The following is a 26,397-nucleotide window of genomic DNA, read 5'->3' on the forward strand; positions in this document are numbered from 1 at the left end:
AGTGACCAAATAGTGACTTATAGTTGTAAAAATAGTGACTAAAAAGTGACCTAAGAGAGGCACATCAAATAGATGTTTGATTTTTTAGACTTATTCAATTATTATCTCATTAGCCGGCGCCGGTGGTGTAGTGGTAAGTGTGACTGCTTTCTCACCCCAATGGGCCTGGGTTCAATCCCAGCCGAAGTCTGTGGGATTTTTCTGAGGCATAAAAATCTCTGGTCACGTCTTCCTTCGGAAGGGAAGTAAAGCCGTTGGTTCCGGCTCATGTGGTTTGAATGGGTACGATATCCTACACAGGTGTGGAAGCTGCCTTCCTGCACATTCGGTTGCCGTCAATGGATGGCAATCGATGTCCGTCAGTGATTGGCATTAGATTGCGGAACAGAGACCGACGTTAAATAAAGGAATGAACACGATATGAACCTTTAAAGCGAAAGATTCAATAGAAAGTTTATAACCAAATCCACAAGTATTGGTCACGGTGTCTACTAGCTTCAAAAATCTGGAAAACCGGGAATCCTCAGGAAAATTTTTTGTTTCCCTAAAATACCTGGAAGGCTCAAAGAATTTAAAAACATATTTTTTAAAGAAAACAATGAATTTTAAAATACAACCATTTAATTTTTCTGGTTATTTTCATTCACACTGTGATTCACAGTGGATTAATCTTCAGTTACGAAAAAAAATAATAAAATATATATATATTTTTTTGGATTTTGGAACATGCATATTTACTAAAAAAATAATTTGAACTAGTTCAGGACTTAAAAGCTATAAAGAAATTTTCAAGAATCTTGAGTCAAATTCCATTCACAGTTTTAAAGACTCGAGAAATTTTATTATAATTTCTAAAGACCTCATTCCAAGGGAGCTCTGGGAAAAAGTCATTCAGAAAAACATCAAATGCAATCTGCTATCGAGGTTGTTTCTTATGAATTTTAGATTTCATGTGAAGCTTTAGTTAGTTAAAAGTAAGTAGTTGAGTTAAAAGTAAATTTTAATGAAAAATCTTAGGAATTTCTGAGGGGCACAACTCTTGTGAACTTCACCGGAAAATTCCAAGGGCATTCAGAGGATAATTTCATAAAGTTTGTGGGAAAAAATGATTCCGGAGCACAAATTCTTGGACATTTTTTGAAAATACTTAAAGGAGGATTACAACTAAATGTGAGAATAACCCCAGAACATCTTCAAAGGAATTCGGAAAAAAAAATTCAGGAAACAAATGAGAAGAAATCTAATTGAATTTCTGAGGAGTAATGTCAATGAATTTTTAGGAGACTTTCAATGTGAGTAGAATTCCAAGGGAAGGAGTGAGATTGAAAAGAAATCTGAAATGAATTCAATGAATACTCGGAGGATCTTTCCAAAGGATTTTTAATTGTGGAGAATTTCAAGGTAATTCCAAGGAAAACTGAAAGAAAATTTAATTCTGACGATAGATTCATCGAGATTTTGAGGAAATCTCCGTTGAACATGGAATGGACTATTTTGAGGTCTTCAAAACCACTTGAAAGTTCTCAATTTGTTCCTGAAGTTAATGAAACTGCCTTGAAGTTCTTTTGTAGTTTGATAAACTAGCCTGATGCTCACAATACTTCTCCTCAAATCCGGAACTTTATATGGCTTCCTAAAGTTTCCTCAATTGTTTTAACGATCATGGATCGTCTTTAAAGGTTTAAGAATTCAATGAAGTTCTCTAAACTTCTTTAAAATTTATGTGACTTCTCTAATGTTGACGGAACTCCTCTGAGGTTCTCGGTTTTTTTCTGAAATTCTCAAAACTTCTCTAAAGTGTTTGCAGTTGTCATTAAGCTTGTTGTACTGCGCTGAATTTAATTAAATCGTCCTAACAATGTTTAAGCTTCAGTGAACTTCTGAACTTATGTGAAGACCTCAAACAACTTTTAACGTCTCTGAAGTTATCTGAAAATCTGAGAACTGTTTTAAATTTCCCACTAATTTTCTGAAACTAATTTTCGGAGAATACTAAACTTCTTTCAAATGCTCCCGCATTTTGCTAATGTTCATAAAATTTCCTGAAGTTCGCGGATCTCATCTTAAGCTCCATAGATTTCTATGAAGTAATGTTTCTGAAGAAGTCCTTCTGTGAAGTTTTCGAAGTTTTTCTAAATTTCTGGAACTTTTGTGCTCCCGCAATTTTCATGGAATTCGAACGAAATAATTAATATAGTTCTAAGATTTTCACTGAAGTTCTCAAGATTTTTCTGAAGTTTATAAAACTTCCCTTAAATTATCGACACTAATTTAAAACTTCTTCAATAGCCTAGACTTTCCTGGTGCCTAGACGATTACGGAATTTCTTTAAAGTTCTCTAGACTGCCCAGAACCCGCAACTTTTTTGAAATCAAATAACTTGCCTTGAAGTTTCGGAAATGTTCCTTAAGCATTATAGCCATTATTAACACTCGCTTATTTTCTCTGAACTTATATATGCTTACCTGAAGTTCTATAAATTTGTTCAATAATCCAGCAAATTTTCTGATATATATTCATAATTCCCTGACGCTTCTGACGTTTAAGGATCATTCATAGAATTCTTGAAATACCCTATAATTCCACGGAACTCCTTGTAAGTCGCTGCAAATTTGCTTAAGTTAATAGAATTATTCTAAAGCTATCTGATCGTCCTCGAAGCATTCAGAACTTTGCTGAATATCTAAATTTAGTTCACTGAAATTTCTTGAAGATATCGCTGCTTGCTAAAATTTCTCGCTTTTTTATTAATGGAACTTCGTTGATGTTCTCTAATCAACTTAGCTAAATTTTCGCATTTTTTTAAGTTCTTGAAATCTCAATGATATATCACCCTTAAAATACTCTCACGTTTTCCGGATGTTCATAAAATTTCCAGAAGTTTTCTCTTTGCTGAAGTTTTCGGAAATTCACTGAGTTTCTCGAAATTTCATTAAGTTTTCAAATATTTCGTTGCATATTATGGAACTATAGTTACGGGAATTGCTCTTAAGATATGAAATTCCCCAAAGATCTCTAGAGCTAGCTTTTCTGAGATGCTTAGAACTTCTTAAAAATGTGCACAATACCCCTCAAGTTTTCTAAATTTCTCAAGTTCGCTTCACACCTGTGAACTTCTCTGAAATTCTAGGAACTTCATAAAAGTTCCTGAAAAGTCACGGATGCTAAAAGAACCGCTTTGAGGTTCTTCGGCTTCCAGTAAGTTTGCCATATTTTCACCGTGTTAACTTCCCTTATGTTCCTGCAGTTTGTTTATAGAGCTTCACTGAAATTCTCAGCATTTCCTTTCATTCCTCAGAACTACAAAGTTCCTACAATTGTTGTAAAGTTAATGGGACTGCATTGAAGAATTCTAATCTTTCATAAAGTTAATCCTGGCACTTTGAATCTTTTCAATATCTTGAACTTGTACATGAAATACGAAACTTCAACACATTGCATATTTTTAGATCTTGGACATACTTGCTTGGAAAACTCAGGTAATTTTATCCAGAAAAATGAGTAGACATCCTGTATATAGAGAAAGACGATTAAACGCCACAACGCAAAGAATAATCAATCTTGAAATAAATTCACGCTAAAAAAAGTTGAAAATAGTGACTTATTACAAGAAAAAGTGACTTTCGTGACTTGGCCTTAAAAAAAGAGACTTTTTAGTGACTGACTTAAAAAAGTGACCAAGTCACTAAAAAGTGACTCGCTACCAGCCCTGCAAAGAGGACTATGACAATCGGATGACGGAAAAAATTACTAATGGCCCATACAGACAGTTGAGGATTGACCCCCTCCCATCTATAGTTAAACATGTATGTATGTATGTATGTAAGGTAGCCACCATCCCTTCGAAGATCTTGTCTTGTATGCAGCTCCACTTAATAGCAAGATCAATTTGAGCTACCGAATTCACAATATCGCTGTATGAAGGGCCAAAAACGGTGGGGTGGACCCGTAAGCAGAGGCACTTACGCGAAATCCACGGGAATTTAAGAATCTCCTTCCAACGATACGATCCAACAAATCGAATAACGCAATTCGCAATAGTTATTAAGCTTCCTGCAGGATGGTTTGTTAAGAAGGGCGCGTCAATCTCCATGAAACTGTTGGAGTAGAATTCACACCATCACAATCGAATCGGTAGGATAAAGAAAATGATAGTGTTTATTCCCTCCTAGACTCCGGTTGTCATACCACTCCAATCGTCCAATTCCAGGTCAAATGATACCCTGATGCTCCCTCCCAACCCAGTATTTATTTATATATATAGTAAACATATGTAATGGAGAAATGAAATATATCAGAACATTAAAATGCGTAATAATGAAAATACATTTATATGGATAAAAAAAACTGGTATTCTGCAATGAAAATAATAATTATTTTACATACAATATGATGCAGCTCTATGTCTCCTCAGCTCCCAATAAGGAAGATGTAACCCTGAAATTTCCAGGTTATATTATGCAAATAAATATTGTTAGCTAGAATTATACTTGATATGTTTGTGTTGTGTTATGTTGTGGGAGAGCTTGGGATTAAACCCATGATATTCTGCTCATTAAGCAAAACCGATCCCTCTAAGGTTATCGAGCATCTCAAAACCAAAACACTCCACGGCAAAACATGATTAAGCCCTCACCTGGTATGTAATGAACAACAGAAATACGCGATAATTCATATATTTTCAGCATATGATGCAATATCACAACTGTTGATAAAAGGAACGGATCCCATCTTATTTAAGACCTGGATGACCTGAAATGTGTGTAACTGGTTATTACTTATTTAAATGTAATGTAATATTAAAATAGCGTTATAATGCCATGTAACAAGATACAATAAACACAAGATTTTTACAAAACAGATAATGAACGATTCAGATTTCTTTTCAAGCTGGCACTATGCTTCCCTGGAGCCGCTCATAATAGCTAACATTAAGAATTAAGTATAATAAAATGTAATTTACAATAATATTAAATGATGTAAAGTTAATAATGAAAGATATGTAGTACTATAAACACTATACTTATACTATAATCAATAGCTAGCTTAGCTTAGATTGACTGCACATATCAATGGTTGCTACTCCGTGATTGATCAGAATCAGTGAAATTGTACAATGAATCAACTGAATGGGGCTGGGAGTGACCGTCCATTCTCATTGTACAAGTTTCAGTGACTCTATATGTTGTAGATCAATAACGGCGCCGGCCACGTCCTTGCAATCAGGTGGGAGTAGGGAAGGAATATTAGAGTGACCTTTGTTGTTTGTGGCCGTGTTTACCTCTGCACTCCAACAAAAGACACAGAAAAGGAGATTTTGTTAGTAAGTTGGGTTCGTTGGATCAGGATTCACCTTGATAAGTGATGCGACCATGGTTTTAAATGAATCAGTGTTATCATGCATTATACTTGGATTTGCCCGAAGCCAAAACCAAATGGTGTATCCTTGGGTCTTATTTCGGGTGTCACTACACGGTGATAAGCAAGTGATACTCAGAATAAGAGCCGTGATTACCGTACAAATCAAATGGGAATCACTTCACCGTGACGACAAGTGACAAATTTTCACCCGTAATAAGCCCCATTATAATATAAATCTGAAGAAGCCATTTTTACAGAAATCATTAATTGACATGATTTCTGATATGCTTAAATCTAACTCCATGTTTGATGCTATTCAAACTGGAGTAAAATTTGCAAATAATATTGTCATGACTTTAAAATTCAGTAATGGATTTTAAAGCATTAAATATTGTAAATTGGAATGCTCGATTTCTTAAAGATAATGAAGACGAGCTATTTAACTTTTTGAGAGTTCATAACGTGCATATTGCCGTTCCCAGACAACCAGAAGTCGTATAATAATGTACAGACAGTATCGTAAATTGCTACAGTTTTAGTCAAAATCGCATATAAGAATGGCATACCTCGCATTATGTTTAAGTTAAATCGTATAGAATGCAAATTTCCGACCAATATGCGATGACTCATTTTTCCATCGTACTGTATCACAAATTAAATCGGATTACATCGTAAGACTTTTCAAAATGAATTTGTTATTACAGATTAAATCGTATATGATGTTAAATCAACTCGTTTAAAATTAAATTAAAATATGCACGTATATGGCCTCCACTTTTGTACGTATAAGCCATTTCTTTGCATTATATACGAATTGTTTATTTGTATATATGTTTGTATATCACGAAAACAACTTTGAATATACGTGCATTCTGGTTGTCTGGGTTATAACTGAAACGTTCCTTAAACCTGACCATAAGGTTAAGAAGGACGCAAATTACTTGATTTATAGAAATGATCGTCTTGATGGACCCTGTGGTGGCGTTGCCATCATTATTCATAGACGAATCAAACATACAATTCTTTCTTCATTTGAAACCAAAGTTTTTGAAACTTTGGGAGTTTCTGTTGAAACAAAATTTGGACAACTTACGTTTATAGCTGCCTATTTGCCATTCCAATGCGTAGGCCAGAAAAAGAATTTTCTCAAGGGTGACCTCCAGAAACTTACCCGTCATAGGTCTAAATTCTTCATTATTGGTGATTTTAATGCAAAACACCGCTCATGGAATAATGCCCAAAGCAATTCCAATGGTATTATTCTGTTTGATGATTGTTCTGCAGGTTATTACACTATTCAATATCCAAACAGCCCAACATGCTTTTCTTCTGCAAGAAATCCCTCAACTATTGATTTGGTCTTAACTGATTCATGTCAACTTTGTAGCCAATTGGTTACCCATGCTGACTTCGGTTCTGATCACCTTCCAGTAACTTTTGAAATATCCCAAGAAATAATTTGTAATCCCAACAGCTCTACTTTCAATTACCATAGAGCTGATTGGGAGCAGTATCGAACATTTATGGAATATAACTTCGATCCAAACATTCCTTTGCAAACCAAAGATGAAATTAATTATGCTCTTGAATCTCTGACTACATCTATAGTTGCAGCAAGAGCTGCCTCAGTACCAAAATGCGAGGTTAAATTCGATTCAATTATAATAGACGACGATCTTCAGCTCTTGATCCGTCTTAAAAATGTCCGTAGGAGACAATATCAAAGAACACGCGATCCTGCCATGAAAGTTATCTGGCGAGATTTGCAAAAACAAATTAAAAACAATTCTCTGCCCTGAGGAACAAAACTTTTGAAAATATTGTTTCTAAATTAGACCCGAGTTCCAAACCCTTTTGGAAACTCACAAAAAATTTGAAAAAACCTCAAAAGCCTATTCCAGCGCTTAAAGAAGGTGGTAAAATTTTGATCACAAATTTGGAAAAAGCTCAGAAACTTGCTAAGCAATTCAAGAGTTCCCATAATTTCAGTTTGGGTCTTACTAGTCCTATTGAGAATCAGGTTGCTAGGGATTTTCTGAATATTTTCTGTCGGGAAAATATTTTTGAAGATTCCTGGGGGACTGATTTGGACGAAGTAAGATCTATAACTAAAAAGTTTCAAAATATGAAAGCTCCAGGTGATGATGGAATTTTCTATATCCTCATCAAAAAACTCCCAGAGAGTACCTTGTCTTTCTTGGTAAAATTATTTAACAGATGTTTCCATTTGGCATACTTTCCTGATAAATGGAAAAATGCAAAAGTTGTTCCAATTTTGAAGCCGGATAAAAATCCAGCTGAAGCTTCTAGCTACCGCCCAATAAGTTTGCTTTCTTCAATAAGTAAACTTTTTGAAAAGATAATTTTGAATAGAATGATGCTTCACATCAATACGAACTCAATTTTTGCAGATGAGCAGTTTGGATTTCGCCATGGGCATTCAACTACTCATCAACTCTTAAGAGTTACCAATTTAATTCGTTCAAACAAATCGGAAGGCCACTCAACTGGAGTTGCTCTTCTAGACATAGAAAAAGCATTCGACAGTGTTTGGCATGAAGGTTTGATTGCTAAATTGAAAAAGTTTAATTTTCCACTTTATATTATGAAATTAGTTCAAAATTATTTAACTGACAGAACTCTGCAGGTAAATTATCAAAATTCCAAATCTAATCGACTACCTGTTAGAGCAGGAGTTCCTCAGGGTAGCATTCTTGGGCCTATATTGTATAACATTTTCACTTCGGACCTCCCTGATTTGCCTCAGGGTTGCCACAAATCTTTGTTCGCTGATGACACAGGCATTTCCGCTAAAGGAAGAAGTCTTCGTGTTATTTGCAGCAGACTGCAGAAAAGTTTAGATATTTTCTCTTCTTATTTACAAAAATGGAAGATTTCTCCCAACGCTTCCAAAACTCAACTTATAATATTTCCACACAAGCCTAGAGCTTCGTTTTTGAAACCTAGTAGTAGTCACATAGTCACTATGAACGGAGTTCCAATTTCCTGGTCAAACCAAGTGAAATATCTTGGATTAATACTTGACCAAAAATTAACTTTTAAAGATCACATTGAGGGCATTCAAGCCAAATGTAACAAATATATTAAATGTTTGTATCCTCTTATAAACAGGAAATCCAAACTTTGCCTGACGAATAAACTTCTAATATTTAAACAAGTTTTTAGACCGGCCATGCTTTACGCTGTGCCAATATGGTCTTGTTGTTGCACTACCAGGAAAAAAGCACTTCAAAGGATTCATGAAGTTGATTTTGAAGTTGCCTCCCTGGTACAGTACTACTGAGGTACATAGAATTTCGAATGTTGAGACTTTAGAACAAATGTCCAACAAAATAATGAATAATTTCAGGCAAAAATCGTTGCAATCCTCAATTGCAACGATTAATTCCCTTTATACTTAGATAAGATTTAGTTTTAGTTTTTAGTTTTAAGATATCAATTGTTATACTGACATGCAGGTTTAAGAAACCTGTTTAAAATACTGAATTGCCAAGACAGGAACAATGTAAAAATACTTAGATATATATCATAACAATTAAGGCTGGTAAGTTACTGCAGTAACTGGAGCACCTAGGTTAAAAATGAAATGTAATTTATTTTGAATTTGGAACAAATAAAGAGTTAACAAAAAAAAAAAACTGAAGACGTTCCATCATCGAAATGTTGAAAATAAACTTAGAGCATGAGAATGAGCAAAATTGATCGCCCGCGACTGCCAACACCAAAGAGCTGAAAACCAATTCAAACAAATCAAATCAACAGACAAAACTAGGATGAAAGCTGTAAGAGTGAATCATTACAGTATAAATCTAATGATGTTCCGTCATCAAAGAGCTGGAAAAAAACTCAAATAATTTAAATCAATAGATCCAGTCTGAATGAAGGCTGCAAAAAGAGAATAATTATACAGCAATGACCCCATTTTGTCAGCTAGCAAAGTATGTGTATCTTAAACATTCATCTTGAAGGAGGAAGGTATGAAATTACAATTATGTAGAATTATTGAAAAATAACAGTCTGATGCGCGGAGAGGTTGACAGGATCGGGTCATAACTGTAATGTGAATATTAGAAAGATTTATCATCATCAAACTATTCTTGAATTTACCTGGAAGAATGCTTGTGAATAATTGTTATACAGATAAATTAAATTGATAAACTAAATGAACACAAAATGGCCGCTTTTCACCACATGGTTCACAGGATGCAAACTCTTCCTCTTAGCGACACAGGCAAATCAAAGGAAATAGCTCACATTTTTTAAATCGCTAGACTTAATGGGTATCAAGAAAAAACAATTCAAGCAGTAATCGATAAAATAACAAGGGATCATTTTAGGCGTATTTCGACAACTCTTACACCAGTAACTGAGGGCTTAAAACGAGTAGCGGTGAATTTCGACAAAAACATTACCAAACCATTGATTTCAAAGTTTAGTAGTTTTCGCCTAGATTTAGTATTCAGCAGCAGGACAAATAAGCTGTTAGGATCAACAAAAGGGAAAGCCGGAGTTTACCAAATCTCTTGTTCAGATTGCAATAAAATCTACATTGGTCAGACGAAAAGGTCTTTGGAAACAAGGTTTAAGGAACACGTCGCAGAGGTAAAAAAGGCTAACAAAGAGATAGATGAAGGACTTCATTATTAATTTAAATCCTAGGTTGCAGAACATATCGTTACAAAGGGGCACAATTTGACAAAGGATAACATTAATATCCTGCGGACTGTATCTTCGCCTTGGAAACTAGACCAACCTTGTAATTATGTGACTTTCCGTCACCTCCATGATCATCTAAACCCCAGAAGTCCCAGTTTTTCGGCCAGAAAATCAGCTGAATAATCAGCAAGAACATGCCCCCATGTTCACGTTTTCTGGTATTGTGGATAGCTTCTTCAGTATATTCAATATCTCTGACTCAACGAGGAGCATTATTAATTTAGTGCTGCCAATGGTGAAAACTCTTTTGAAGCAACTACCTTCTAGGTGGTCCTTCCTTGCATCGATCATATCCTTTGATGGATAACTCTCCGAATGACGTCGGGGATATGAGCTCTGTTCTTCAGCGGAACTGTAGAAGTCTTATGCCAAAGCTTGACACATTTAAATTTTTAGTTACCAACTCACTTTCTGATGCATTTGCCCTTTGTGAAACATAGCTCTCTTCAGACAACGATCGTGCTTTCCACGATTTCAACATTATTTGCCTTGACCGCGCTGATTCGTATGGAGGGGTGCTTCTCGGGATCAACAAGCTCCATTCCTTTTACAGAATTGATCTGCCTTCGGTGACAGGCATTGAAGTAGTTGCATCTCAGGTTAATAATCGAGGTAAATGCGTCAGTATTGTCTCAGTTTATCTTCCACCGAGAACCACGATCTCTCGTCAAAGTTTCACGGCTATGCCGGAGCCACGGTTGATCTTGGAAGATTTTAACTCTGACGGTACAGGCTGGGGGGAACTGTACGACCACAACCGCTCAACCTTGATATACGACATGTGCGACTTCTTCAAAATGACAATTCTGACACCGGGGAAGCAACACGAGTAGCCAAACCTCCAACAAAAATAAGCGGATTAGACCTCTCACTTTGTTCGAGTTCACTATCGTTGGATTGCTCGTGGAAAGTAATTCAAGATCCCTACGGTAGTGACCATTTGCCAATCAACATTTCTAATGGTTCATCTTCTACTCGCTCGCTCGACATCGCGTACGATCTTACGAAAAACATTGACTGGCGAAAATTCGATTGTGCGCTGCGAGCACAGACGAAACGTGATCCTGGTGTTTCCGTTCGCAAGCGACCTCCCATCCCGTGGTGGGATAAAGATTGCACCGACGCGAACAGCGAGAAGTCCGCCGCGTTTAAACGCTTCCGCAAACACGGTAAGGTCGAGGATTTCGAGCGGTACACCGACCTCGAGAAAACCTTTAAGGGCTTGACTAAAGCCAACAAACGCGGCTACTGGCGTCGGTTCGTCGATGGTTTGTCGCGAGAGACTTCCATGAGAACACTCTGGAATGTCGGCAGGAGCATACGAAACGCGTCATCACCGATTAATGAAGAGCTAGAGATGAACTAGCCTAAGGCTAAAAATCTCTTTAATAAAGCTTTAAAAAAAAAAAGATTAATGAAGACAAGGAGTATTCGGACAGATGGATTTTCAGCTTCGCGCAGAAAGTTTGCCCGGATTCGGTACCGGTTCAAACCAACGTTCGTGATCGTCCGTCGGGTATTAGATTCCCCTTTTTCGATGGTGGAATTCTCAGTTGCTCTCCTTTCATGTAACAACTCAGCTCCAGGAATGGATAGAATCAAGTTCAACTTGCTTAAAAATCTCCCAGACGACACAAAGAGACGCTTGTTGAACTTATTCAATCAATTTCTGGAGCACAACATTGTTCCGGCTGACTGAAGGCAAGTAAGAGTTATCGCCGTTCGAAAACCCGGTAAACCCGCGTCGGATTATAACTCGTACCGTCCCATCGCGATGCTGTCCTGTATACGGAAATTGTTGGCGAAAATTATTCTTTTTCGTCTAGACAAATGGGTTGAGTCGAATGGTTTACTTTCAGATAGGGTAGAGAACTACTTCGGCCTAATCGCCCATTTTGGTCCTATCGAGCAGAAAACTTCAAATAAATCCATGTTTTCAGAGTTAACAAGTCAATTATGCGTTTGGTACAATACTTTAGTAAATAAGCTACCGAAAGAAGTCAATAAGAACGCGTGATATGAAGGTTTGCACCCATTATTCCCAAAAACAAATGAAGCGCTCCGACCAAATTAATTTTTATCTTCATCCGATAAGCCGAAGTGAATTCATTGGCGTTTCAATGGCGTTTCAATGCGTTAGGCCGAGTTTAGAATCCGTAGGCCGAATTTGGCGTCAAGAAGCAGTGTTAGACTTTTGACAATCGTTGAGGGATTCTCTTTATCAAATCTTACGGTACGTACGGCAAGGTAAATAAATTTGGAAGCCATCAGTAATAATAACATTCCGTTTAGTGCTAAACTGCGCTAGATTAAGAAAGACTAAGTGCGGGTTGTGCTTAATAGACCGGAAATGGAGTAGTTAACTCTACGCAATTTTATTTCGGAGAGGCAAAGGAACGAGCGACTGTATTGCGTTGCTTACAACTGAAATTCAACTGAAATTTAACTGACCTATGCGTAAAAACAGCAAATGGTTTCAGTTTCCTTGGACATTAAGGGGGCTTTTGATTCTGTTTGTATCGAAGTCCTTCCGGATAAACTCCACGATAGTGGGCTTTCACCAATTATGAACAACTGCTCCTATACCATCACTTTAGTCTAGGTCATCTCATTGCTCTATTCCGGGTAACAAGAAAGCGGACTCGTTGGCTAAAGTGGGCGCTATGGAAGGTGATATTTTTGATCGACAAATCGCCTTTGCGGAATTTTTCTCAATTACCCGTCAGCAAGTCCTCACCAACTGGCACCAAAAATGGAATGACATTCTATTCTTCCACAGGTGTCGAACAAGCCGTAGTTCAAAGGATTGGACATGAGCCGTGACTTTATACGTGTCATGTCGAGGCTCATGTCCAATCACTGCTCGTTAGACTCGCATTTCTTTCAAATCGGGTTCGCAGGCAGCAATTTGTGCGCTGGTTATGTGGTTATCACGAGATCGACCACGTGCTTTGGTCATGCACCCTACATTGTGTTGCTAGATCCGAGTTATCCGCATCCCTCAGGGCCCGAGAAAAACAACCTTTGCGGCCCGTTAGAGACACCTTGGTGAGCCGAGATCTCGATTATTTTAATTTAATTTATGTGTGTTTAAAACGGATCGATCTGAGGATTTAGTAGTTAGTGTCATCTTGTGTTCTCTCAAGTTGCTAGGTCCCCATCGATGTACCCCCATGTTCATCTTTTTCTCCAGTATGTCGATTAGTTCTAGATCAAGAGCAAAAACCTTGTCTTCTCAATCCCTATCCTGCCATCCGTTTGTTACAATTTGTTACCCCTAACCTTGAGATAGCCGCGAGTAATCGGTCCCGTTAGTTTTAAGTAGGTGTAACCCAAACGATGAATATCGGCTCCACAAAGCTATGGCAAATGAGCCTGGAAAAATAAACACATGTAAAAAATAAAGAAATAAACAACAAACATTTTTTTTTTCGCTCTTAAATCTTTTGAATTTTCTGAATTTTATCCAGAAAAACCTAATAACAAATGAGTTTTTCTTAAACATTTAAAGCATTGCCCCACAATTGTACACCCCATGAGTACAGATGAGCATTAGGGTGCTTCATTCTGAAAAAAGTGATGAATTTCTGATGGGCCACCCTCCAGTTCGATTCATAGCCCCAAAATATGAACCTGTGCAAAAATTGGTAAAGATTGATGAAGGTTTAGAGGTCGCGCCAATGATTTGAAATTTGTATGGGAATTACTATGGAAGAATTTAAAAAATCGCTTATATCGCTATAACTTTGCTTCTACTTGTCCAAATGTCGAAAAAATTTAGTATGTTATTGCTATGGCAATAAACAAAAAGCCTACAGTTGCTACGCTCAGTTTTGCAGCGTATCAAGAATTATAAAAATGTGAAAAAATGGCAAAATAGGGTAAATTGACAGATGAATATGTACAAGGCAACAACGCCAATTTCATCGCAACAACAACAGGCTTGTTGATCATTGTCATGACAACCACATATTTTTTTTTTTCAACGTTTGGACAACTACAACCAAAGTTAGAGCAATGTAAACGAAAATCAATAATTTCCCATACTAATTCACCAAAATCTCCATACAAAATCCAAATCATTGGCGCGACCTCTAAACCTTCATCAATCTTTACCATTTTTTGCACAGGTTCATATTTTGGGGCTATGAATCGAACTGGAGGGTGGCCTATCAAAAATTCATCACTTTTTTCAAAATGAAACACCCTAATGAGCATGTTACACACAGCACACAATATAAAAAAAAAAACACAATAGAACCAATTGTATTTACTTTTTACTAACTTTTTACAAACGGGAGTATTAATTATCGTAACTAATCGCTTTTTCACCAACACACTAAACACCAAACCGCTAAGTTATCTGGTTTAAACCTAAATCAGCTTGTATTTAGCTGCGGCTGTAAAACGTGTTTTTGATATTTTTTTCCTTGATTTGTTTTCCGTGCTGAGCACCAATGCTACCGACGCCAGGGAGGCAGCTCGCACACCTGGACTTTACCTATCGACCCATCAACTCATGAACCGAGGACCGGCTTTACTCTTCTTGATTGAACATAGGCCTGTAAGGTAGCACGACATCAGAAATGGAAGTGCATTGTTAATATATATATTGTTTTTTAATACAAATGACTTTCGTGAATAATAATAAATCATGCCAAAACTACAGATAAATCTGTATTTCTACAAATTTTCAGAGTTTTTAAAACCAAGATTCTGTATTCCCAGATTACTGATTTTTAGGATTTAAATAGGTTACACAGATTTTTAAAATATGAACAAACATTTTTTTAAATGAAACTTAAGATCAAAACATTTTTTTTTCACTTCAGTGAAATTTTATCATCACCACTTATCTATACATGCTTTTTTGCGGTTAGAAAATGAGAATAAGAACTGTCAGGTATTCTTTTTTGCCAAGCCATAAATAATTTATGATACATATATTTTTATCTATTTTTTGTTTCTATCAGAAAAATGACTCAATCACTTTTCAAATGACATTTTTTAAGGATTCAATTAGCAAATTATCAACACAGATATCATCACAGATTTTCTGGACAAAAACTAAGTTGAAAAGATATTTTTGGACAAAAACATAGATTTCCTTTTGGCAACCCTGGTGGCGACAACGAACTGCACACTGCATTCTCGTCACCCTCAATCACCAACCACCGTGGAGGTAAGACGTGCGACGATATCGGGCGATTCCTTTCCGGCTGATGGTCAGTTATTCACAGTTCTCATAGTGCATCGTTACTGTATCAGTAACATCCTAACCAATGCGATGCATTAGCTTCCACAACCAGGGTAGCTGGAAGAGACTGAACTCGGAAAACGTACTCTGCATCTATTGACTGCAAGCATTGCTGCTTTCTAGCGATCCAGTTGATTGAACCACTTCCGAATTTATCTCGGAGACGAGCCAGCCAACGGCTGAAAGTCTATTAAGGAGAGATATAAAAAAAAAAAAAACTTCCGAATTTGAAAACTATACTAGAATTGGAAACGGTATCCATCATGTCATCAGTTAAAGACCAATGCTTCCATCAAGCTGAAGTTGGAACTCAATTGTCACTTTAATGTAATGGACGATCAAGAACCATCCTCAGCACTCTATTCTGAGCGACCTGAATTTTGTTCCTGTGAGTCTGTGCACATGATTCCCACACCGGAGCTGCGTAGAGGATCGCAGGTGCTATGATTTGTTTGTAGACGGCCAGTTTGTTCACCCTTGAGAGGCGGGATCTGCGGCAAATCAGCGGATACAGACACCTAACCAAGGTAGAACACTTGACTACAGTTTTCTCTACATGCGAACGGAAGAGGAGTTTTTCATCGATCAACATCCCGAGATAGGTTACTTCGGCGGACCACTCAACCCTTGTGCCATCCATGATTACAGTACAAGATGGAGCCGGTTTCAGTTTGGGCGATTGCCGATGTAGGAACATGATCGCTTGTGTTTTGGAGGGATTGATTTTAATTTTCCACGTGGTGGCATAATCAGCAAAGGCGTTAAGGCATCGTTGAAGTTTGTTCGTTATTTCGCGAGGCATCCTTCCTTTGACGGCTATTGCGGTATCATCTGCGAACAGGAAGAACACGCAACCGTCTCCAAGGGGAGGAATGTCGGAAGTATAAATGCTGTAAAGCAAGGGGCCCAGCAGACTGCCTTGCGGCACTCCTGCTGGGATGGAAAACGTGTCGGAAAGACAACCATTCAACGATACCTTAAACGACCTTTGCTGAAGGTAGTTATGGGTGATTTTAACCAGATGTAATGGGAAGTTGAAGTTACAAAGCTTGTACACAAGTCCGTCATGCCAAACATTGTCAAACGCCTTTTCAACGTCTAACAAGGCCATGGCTGTGGACTTGGATACAGCTTTGTTACTTCGGATGTTATTCATCAACCGTACTAGCTGATGATTGGTGGAGTGCCCCTTTCTGAATCCAAACTGTTCCGGAAGGAGAATGTTATTTTCCTCGACAAGCTTGAGCAAACGATTGAGAATGAGTTTCTCGAACAATTTGCTCAGCGCTGAAAGGAGGCTGATTGGTCTGTAGCTTGAAGGCAATGTTGGATCCTTACCGGGTTTCAAATTTGAGATGGATTCTGCGGCTATATAATGCAACGTGGAGCAATGCAAAAACAAGACTTTAGAGTCTATGACAATTTAAGCTACCAACGATAAAATTATGTTGCAATAAAACTATTTTGGCCATAAGTACTGGATATTATGACTTGGTGTAGCTGAAATACAGCAAATTATACACGGTTTTTTTTACGCGGTTTTTTTTTACACGGTTTTTTTACACGGTTTTCCACGATTTACACGGTACGTTTTTAACGATTTCTCGACAACGATACAACCTATCGACTTGATTCCAATCACATTATCCGTTTCAAGCTATTTGTAATCGAATGGCATACTTAAAAGAAAAATCACAATTTTTGGTGTAAATACAGAAATTTTTAAAATATGTCTATATGGACCATATCATGCTCTAATAACAAATGGCATCAAAATCCGATTTTTTAAAAACATTTAAGCATGCGAAAAATCAAAATCTCGTAGGTTTTTTTTTACACGGTTTTTTTTACACGGACCGTATCCCCCGTGTAAAAAAAGACCTGACCCGACGATTTTCCAAATGTGACTAATATGCGAGTACCGGCAGTTACCAATCTGTTTAGTAGTTGGTAAGCGATTTAAAGCCAGTGAAAAAAACCATTATGGTTATTATAACGGTAACGGTGTAATTATAGATACGTACCTTTTCGATCTGCCCGTTTCTGTGCTTTTTTGCTAGCTTGGACAGCCTCTGCATTTGATTGTTGTATGAGTCGTTGCATTTCCCGGGAGTCTTCGGACGATAATTACCGTCAGCTTCCTCTTCTGTCCAAATTTTCAGATCATATAAACCCTGAAATAAAATTATCTTACTTGACAAGTGTACCATTTTTACAATCTTCGTTCTTTTTTTTTCTAAAATAGATAGGGGAAGTGCACCAGTATTGGCCATAGGATTCTATTTTTGCAACACTTCAGAAAACCGATTAAATCATAATATTTGTATAAAGAGAGAGAGAAGGATTAGTAATGTCCATTTAATTCCACTACCTTATTTGCTTATCCATGACAGATACGCGTATTTAATTTAATTTGCAGACTTCTTCAGTGTCTTGTACTAAGCAGTCGAGTATTAGCACAAGACACTGCAGAAATCTGCACATTGTTGAAGACGTTACATAATGTAGGGTCAGGTGGGGCAAGAGTGCCATATGGGGCAAAAGTGCCACCTGCTTGTATCGAAGCCTGAAATACATTTTTGATATTTCTTATTAATGGGATGCTATAAAAAAGCCCTTCAGATATACTGCATCAAATTTGGTTATACATTATGATGTAAATATTATCAAAAAATCTAAAAAACTTACACGTTGTCGAAAACTTCAAAATGTTATAAGAAATCGATGACATAAAATAAGCTTTTTTCTCATCATTTTTCTAAGAAAATTTAATAATACTATGTAGATTTTATTGTACGGTAATACATTTTGCGACCCTCAATATATAAATACTTATTTTGCATGTAGATCCTCAAAAAACGTATTTGAAATTCGTCTTCTCCACGGGGGCAAGAGCGCCATACTTGCCTGGGACAAAAGAGCCATAGTAAACAAGACATATAACCTCAAAAAGTTATCGCCTCAGAGTGAAGTTTCGAAGTGACGGTGCGTGTCTACAAGCGAAAATCGTTGCGTAAATCGTGGTCGGAACAGAATATGGTTGCGGCCATACGATCCGTAACTAAATATGGGACAACGAACAATAAAATTGCACAATGCTTTTTTTAAGGCTTAATTTTTTTTAATACATGTTTAAAGGAGTACTTGACACTGTTGGTTAAATCTTTCACCTTGTTGACTAATTAAAAAGTAGTTTAAGAAGAATATGAACCGTTTGATTGCGAAATTTTGATGATTTTCTTGTTATTGAGTTATATGGCCGTCTTGCCCCATGGGGGTGGCACTTTTGCCCCAAACTGTTTTTTAGCCTTTATTGATAAGGCATATGAAAACAATTAAGAAAAAATATTTAACGTTTACATATTCAGTTTCAGATACAACAGGTTTAAGTAGAGGATGTTTAAGATTCTATGTACATCATTTGTTTAAAAAAAAAAGTTAGATTAACCTATGTTTATTGAAAGATTTTCTTAACGTGGCACACTTGCCCCACCTGACCCTATGTATCGCGCCTTACTTGAATATTGGTAATATTAAATACTCCATAACTTGATCTTGAAGGACCATTGGGTTCTATAGCTATCAAGTCATAGATAAACAACCGCAAAGAAAATCAGTTGAAGGCACTCTAGTAGGAATAAATTCAGGCATAACATTTGATAACGGCACAAAAGCATTTGTAAACAAACTTTCTAAGGCCCTTTACACGCGAACCAAAGTACGCCCACGCAAACCAACACCACTTTCGGAAAGGTGATAGCTGCCCCTATCCGATGATCTGAGGGCCTTAGAAAGTTCGTTTACAAATGCTTTTGTGCCGTTATCAAATGTTTCATTTTCATTTTCATTTTGTGATGTACAAGGGGGTCAGGGGCCATGTCACCGATGTGAATATTCACACCATCCATAATACACCAGGGAAGGGGAGAGGAGTGAGCAACACAGCATCTTTACCCATGGGGGTTAAAAAAGTTCTGCGAGGTATACTTATGGTAAACCAGCTGCTCAGGGATTGTAGAAAGGAAAGGGTTGGGTAGGTTTTGTGTGGAAAGCGCATAAGTTATGATCGTATCGTTGAAAAATGGCCTCGTTTAGTTTGCGCTCTCGTCACATAGCGCATCGATTACATCACACCGTCAATGAAAAAGAAATTAAAAGAGATTGAAAGAGATTTTTAGTGAGTTTTAAACTGTGATTTACCTATTAGAAATAGGAAATGCTAACATGAAGCTTTAGTGTGATGATTTATTAGCTAGAGAATGATCTTTAGAAGAATGTAGGTGGATAGTTCCGTTAGAGTACGGCATTATGAAAATTGAATAGAAGTTGAAAATGAGCGAAGGGCCATTAAAGCGACAGTTTTCAAGATGACGCACATTTTTGCCTAGCCCGTACGATGTACGCGGGGACTTGAAGTATGTCTCCAAGTCCACAGGCAAAAATGTGCGTCCCTCTTGTTGCTCATAAACTGACTGCGGCTGTGGAATAGTTCTAGCGACGTTTTCATCACTACCTAAAGCCCCACGTCGCGAGAGCATTTCCAGTCGATGGTGTATTATAATGCAGTTCTTCTTTACCCAACTATTGTGTTGCTCCTCTCGTCATGACCAACGTGATCATCTCAGAGAGAAAGCAGTAGGGTGGTTGTTGCGTGCTGTACCATCATCAGCATTGTTGACGGCTACTCCCGCCTTGAGTTGTTACATTCAAAGTGTTTTTTATGTTACTTCATACGCGAAGTTAACGATTTTCAGAGTTGGTTGGAAATGCTAACATGAAGCTTTAGTGTGATGATTTATTAGCTAGAGAATGATCTTTAGAAGAATGTAGGTGGATAGTTCCGTTAGAGTACGGCAGTATGAAAATTGAATAGAAGTTGAAAATGAGCGAAGGGCCATTAAAGCGACAGTTTTCAAGATGACGCACATTTTTGCCTAGCCCGTACGATGTACGCGGGGACTTGAAGTATGTCTCCAAGTCCACAGGCAAAAATGTGCGTCCCTCTTGTTGCTCATAAACTGACTGCGGCTGTGGAATAGTTCTAGCGACGTTTTCATCACTACCTAAAGCCCCACGTCGCGAGAGCATTTCCAGTCGATGGTGTGTTATAATGCAGTTCTTCTTTACCCAACTATTGTGTTGCTCCTCTCGTCATGACCAACGTGATCATCTCAGAGAGAAAGCAGTAGGGTGGTTGTTGCGTGCTGTACCATCATCAGCATTGTTGACGGCTACTCCCGCCTTGAGTTGTTACATTCAAAGTGTTTTTTATGTTACTTCATACGCGAAGTTAACGATTTTCAGAGTTGGTTGGAAATGCTAACATGAAGCTTTAGTGTGATGATTTATTAGCTAGAGAATGATCTTTAGAAGAATGTAGGTGGATAGTTCCGTTAGAGTACGGCAGTATGAAAATTGAATAGAAGTTGAAAATGAGCGAAGGGCCATTAAAGCGACAGTTTTCAAGATGACGCACATTTTTGCCTAGCCCGTACGATGTACGCGGGGACTTGAAGTATGTCTCCAAGTCCACAGGCAAAAATGTGCGTCATCTTGAAAACTGTCGCTTTAATGGCCCTTCGCTCATTTTCAACTTCTATTCAATTTTCATACTGCCGTACTCTAACGGAACTATCCACCTACATTCTTCTAAAGATCATTCTCTAGCTAATAAATCATCACACTAAAGCTTCATGTTAGCATTTCCAACCAACTCTGAAAATCGTTAACTTCGCGTATGAAGTAACATAAAAAACACTTTGAATATTAGAAATACATTTGTAAAATTGTCTCCGTGTACTGAACAGCCCACGTGTGAAGGAGTGTGACGTCAAACTCCGTCATCCATTTAATCAACCGGAGAACGAAAGAGCGTTCAATGAGTGTCAGCGACCCTAAAGGGTGGGGGGAGCACCATACATGAACGATACCACAAATCGTGCCACCGTACCACATATTGTTGGGATGATAACCCGAATAGGTTGTTAGGCACTCCTTATGGTTATCGTTCATGCGGGTGTTTCAAAGCAATTTACATCTAATCAACCCTCTGTGCTACCCAACCCATGCAATGTATTTAATGTTGAGAGCCTTGTGTGCTTTATCATGAGTGGTCACGGATCTGACAATCTTCACATGACTACACGGAGACCAAATTCGTTAAGTTAAGATAACAATCCTAATAGTTACTTTCACATGGAAAAATATTGTTGTTTGAAAGAAACCTATAGTTATTCCAACATTAATTTGACCGTCAACTCAATCATATCTACCTAATAGATTCAACTGTTCATCTTATACTCAATTCAACTATAATTTGATCAATTATAACAACCGTCAAATGTAATTTATTTATATAATTTGGTTTCAAGTGATCATCATAAATCCACATACTTTTAACTTGTGATGCGTAGAGCAGGCCATAAGATAGCTGGCTCTCACGCAGATGAACACGGTTCAAATCTAAGTTAAATGTTCTTGTTCACTTTTTTATGATTTGGCAGTTGTGTTTTTGAGATCGATAAAGAAGCAAAACAAACTTTATTTAATATGTCGATAATGAAGAGCAGTTCGTTTAATGAACATTGTAAAATTTTGCTTTTCTAACAATAGTTTTCTTGAATCAACTAACGCATAGTTGTATTTTGAAGTTTGGCGTTTGTTCATCTACTGAAAAATATAGTTGAGCCAACCGAGGAGCCAACTATGGACTATAGAAGTTGCCCTCTATATATAGTCACATCAACTGTAGTTTCGGGTTATCTCTAAAAGAATTGAACAATATAGTTATTTTGACCGGAAAAATAATTGCGTCTGCTATAATTTGTTCTCCGTGTAAGCGTCCCGGTGACGACGACTACGATCTAGCCGGTTTACAATAGGTGTTATACAAGAGTACTAGAATAGATCGGAGTATACTTCCAGTTTTCGACGTTCCCATGTACTCCCTGTTTACCTTTACACGGAGAACAAATTATAGCAGACACAATTATTTTTCCGGTCAAAATAACTATATTGTTCAATTGTTTTAGAGATAACCCGAAACTATAGTTGATTTGACTATATATAGAGGGAAACAACTATAGTCCATAGTTGGCTCCTCGGTTGGCTCAACTATATTTTTCAGTAGATGAACAAACGTCAAACTCCAAAATACAACTATGCTTTAGTTGATTCAAGAAAACTATTGTTAGGAAAGCAACATTTTACAATGTTTATTAAACGAACTGCTCTTCATTATCGACATATCAAGGAAGTTTGTTTTGCTTCTTTATCGATCTCAAAAACACAACTGCAAAATCATAAAAAAAGTGACCAAGAACATTCAACTTAGATTTGAACCGTGTTCATCTGCGTGAGAGCCAGCTATCTTATCGCCTGCTCTACGCATCACAAGTTAAAAGTGTGTGGATTTATGATGATCACTTGAAACCAAAGTATATAAATAAATTACATTTGGCGGTTGTTATAATTGATTAAAGTTATAGTTGAATTGAGTATAAGATGAACAGTTGAATCTATTAGGTAGATATGATTGAGTTGACGGTCGAATTAATGTTGAAATAACTATAGGTTTCTTTCAAATAACAATATTTTTCCATGTGAAAGTAACTATTAGGATTGTTATCTTAACTTAACGAATTTGTTCTCCGTGTAATCCTACTTCCTTCTCTTGTTGTGTATTGTATTGTGTTTCTGGATATGCCACTTCTATCCTTCCTCTGACATAATGGATCCTCGCTCCGGAATATCTTCAAAACTGGGGGGATTAAAATCGCTCCTCGTACACAACCCTTCCAGATGACCGAAAGAGCACTCGGTCCGATTGGTCTCACCCGATATTCTTGAAATACTTGACATTTTGAATGAAACATTGCCATTTCCAGACTTCGTGTTGTTAGTTTTCTTGAAGGTCTTGTGCTTAATGCTTGATTTGTCTTTCGCTTCGTATTTCTAAGAATTGACTCTATAAATAGATAAAAAAAAACAAGAACAAACACAACGCTTCCCATCCACAAGCTGTAGACCGAGTGCAGAACCTTTGTGATGATACTTTCCAAACGTGCATACCTATAGAAATGAATCCAATTCAATAAAGAATGGATTAAAAAACAAATGATTTCCACTACGACTAAATCCAGCATTTCTACTAAAATATCAAATGCTGTGCTTAATCATTTATTATTATTAGTACAGAGCAATAAACAATGTACGGTGATGATTAATCTGTTAATATGCTTTTATAAGCGGGTTCAAATGCACTTTTGGTAAGCATCAACACTGATCTGTCAACACTAGTGTGCATCTTTCCAATGTGGTAAAGATCCAGATCAGCCCTGGGATATGGTAGCCTAATTAAACTACCTCAAGGTTTTGCCAAAGCCCAGGGGTTTTTATGTTGATCCAAATAGTTTTAATAATATAATTACGCCTACTTGTTATTTTTTTTAAGGTTTATTTTTGTCCCAGTCTTGTCTTCTGTCGTCACTTATTTTGTCATTTTGTCTTGTGTATTAACTTGTCTCGTGTATTGTGTCAACTTGTGTCTATTGTCCTTCCCCATTTGTTTTTAAACTCGTTCTGTTACTCTACCATGACTAATTTCATTGATATATATATATAAATAGTAATATCAATTATAGGATAATATGGTTATTTCTTGATTACTCTTTCAAAGAGACGCATCAGCTCCTGCAAACAATGCATCCGATCGTCGATCCGGCGGAACTGGTAGCTCGCACACGCCCACCAACACCACCACAGGTAAAGGAAAATGTATCTATCCGCTGATAGTGCTAGTATGCGTGGTCGAGCCACCAGCCACGCCAAATCGACGATCAAACGCACCGCCCCCAAAAGCCGACACGTCCCACACTGTTTCCAAAGGTGCAAAAACGTGATCGAAATTGTTTTGACCTCTTAAACTTGATTTTTATGCTATAGTGTCTTCAGCAAAGTTTTTCTATGAAATATTTCACATATTATAGAGGTATCAGTTTGGTGATTAATCCCCCTAAAAGTGAAATGCAAATTTTCGTTTTCCTATTTTTGCATATAAAAATTTGCTTTGTTCGGCAAAGTTGTAGGAAATATTATTAGAAAAAACTTTGCCAAAGACACCATACGTCTATCTGTTGAGTAGAATAGGTTTTTGTGGAGTTTTCTTTGAAACACCCCTAAAAACTAGTTTTTTCAAAATAACTTTTTCTGGTAATTTTCTACAATTTTCAAATGTTCTACAAATTTGTCACACTCAAAAAAATACACAACTTTTACGGAAAAAGTGTATTTTTATCTCTCATACTTATTGAGTTATTGAAGATTTTAATCTAAAAACCCAAACGTGCCCATCTACAAAAGCAACTACGCTCCAACCTCGAAGCTCTCCGGAAATATATGATAAATCATGTAAATGTAAATGGAATACAGTAATGTCCCGATTTTGTCAGCCCCCTTTTTTGAAAATTTTTTCCAATGTTCTACAAAACCCATGCCCTTTTTCAGTAATCTTCTTGAACCTATTGCACCAAAGTATACTTTAAATATCCCTCTTAACGAATGACGAATGAGAAAAATTTAGATTTATAATTATGTGAACTTATTGAAAGAAAAAAGTCTGAAGCGCGGAGGGGCTGACAAAATCGGGTCATTACTGTATTTAAAATAAATAAATTCATTCTTACCTTTTAATGGTTGTTTGATTATTAATTGCTATTATTACCTGCTTAGAGTTGGCTCCTTTAAAATACTGTGTAGAATTTACCTCATTATTCCTCAGCTCTATCGATTTGTGATAGAACCACGCTCAGCATATTATCCTGTAGTACGACTTGGGCATGCACCATGCAAGTAAGTCATCTCTCGTCAAAATGATGGGATATGGGGTGATGGTGAAGGGATATAGAAAACGAATAAAAGAACAGAGAGAAAGGTATTAGTATTGGTTACATTAACCCCCCCCCCCCCCCCACACACACACACAACGAAAAAGAAACATAGATGCACAGACAAACAGAAATAACACATTTAATATTTCTCTCCACAAAACTTAGTAACTAAAACACTACCGCCATCTGTTGAGTATCATGTGATGGATAGTACGCTGAACAGATGGCGTCAGACGCAAGGGAACCGACCGTGCGCGTCACAGGTGGTGGCACCACCAACCAAAAACACTCAAATTGACCGTCAAATGCGTATCCGATGAACAACCTGTCCAACCGAGCGTTATGTCTGTTTGTCTGTGATAGATGGGTTATTAGGAAAGTACAACTACATTATAACTATTAGTGCAATGGATGAACGTTAGTTTCGGGGTCATGTTAGAGTTTTGTTAGTATTGACCCGTATTCAGCTCTGTCGGCCCCTCGCAGGCTGTTGTTGTTAGGACATGCGACACTGTCACTGCTACTATGTTGAGGTATGACCCGTCAAGTTTCGAAGTGCAAAAAAAAACTGTTAGAACTTTCATATAAATTAACTTTACACTCAAAGTAAACTATTTACCTTAGCATTACAAAAGCGAATTTAAAATTACTATTTTATTTTATGCTAATATTAAAATTATGATAAAACTACAATTTACGGCTCCGTGAAATTAACTCGCATGAACCTTTCAAATCAATGAACTGGAGAAAAACTACAAATTTAACAAATTGTAAAAAAAAATCATAGCGGCACTTGACAAATCATCATCAAGTCCCTCATCCTTGGACAGGGGAATGCATTTTGTGCTCATAATATTACAATACTTCTCCCGCAAAAAACACCATGATGACGTCATGCTCGTTTGGCTACACTAACTGACAGTTCGTTTGGCTACATTCTACTTTGTCTTCGTTTATCTATGGAATCTATAGTATCTACAGTCCAAACCACCAAGGGCACACCGCCGAATGGTTAACAGCGAAATTGTTAACCACTAAGGGCCAAATTTCTTCACCTCCATTTAAGTCGTAACCCTTCCTTCCCAAAAGGTTTTTTGTTGTTGTTTTGAGATGCAAAAAAAGATATCCAAAAAGGTCGAATCCATTAAAAAAAAG

General features: G+C 37.2%; 1 protein-coding gene across 1 annotated transcript in view; it reads right to left on the bottom strand.

Annotated features, from left to right (window-relative positions):
- Positions 1-17,526, bottom strand: part of LOC135714892 (phosphatidylinositol 3-kinase catalytic subunit type 3-like) — an 82,077-nt gene extending 64,551 nt beyond the window's left edge. The window contains exon 1 of the mRNA XM_065238304.1: positions 17,380-17,526. Coding sequence (XP_065094376.1) covers positions 17,380-17,433 — 54 coding nt within the window. The 5' untranslated portion in view covers positions 17,434-17,526. The remainder of the gene's footprint in view (positions 1-17,379) is intronic.
- Positions 17,527-26,397: the final 8,871 nt, after the last annotated feature.

The sequence above is a fragment of the Ochlerotatus camptorhynchus genome, unplaced genomic scaffold, assembly GCF_037179485.1.
Source record: "Ochlerotatus camptorhynchus isolate MF236.1 unplaced genomic scaffold, CSIRO-AGI_Acam_v1.1 ptg000756l, whole genome shotgun sequence".
Taxonomy (NCBI): domain Eukaryota; kingdom Metazoa; phylum Arthropoda; class Insecta; order Diptera; family Culicidae; genus Ochlerotatus; species Ochlerotatus camptorhynchus.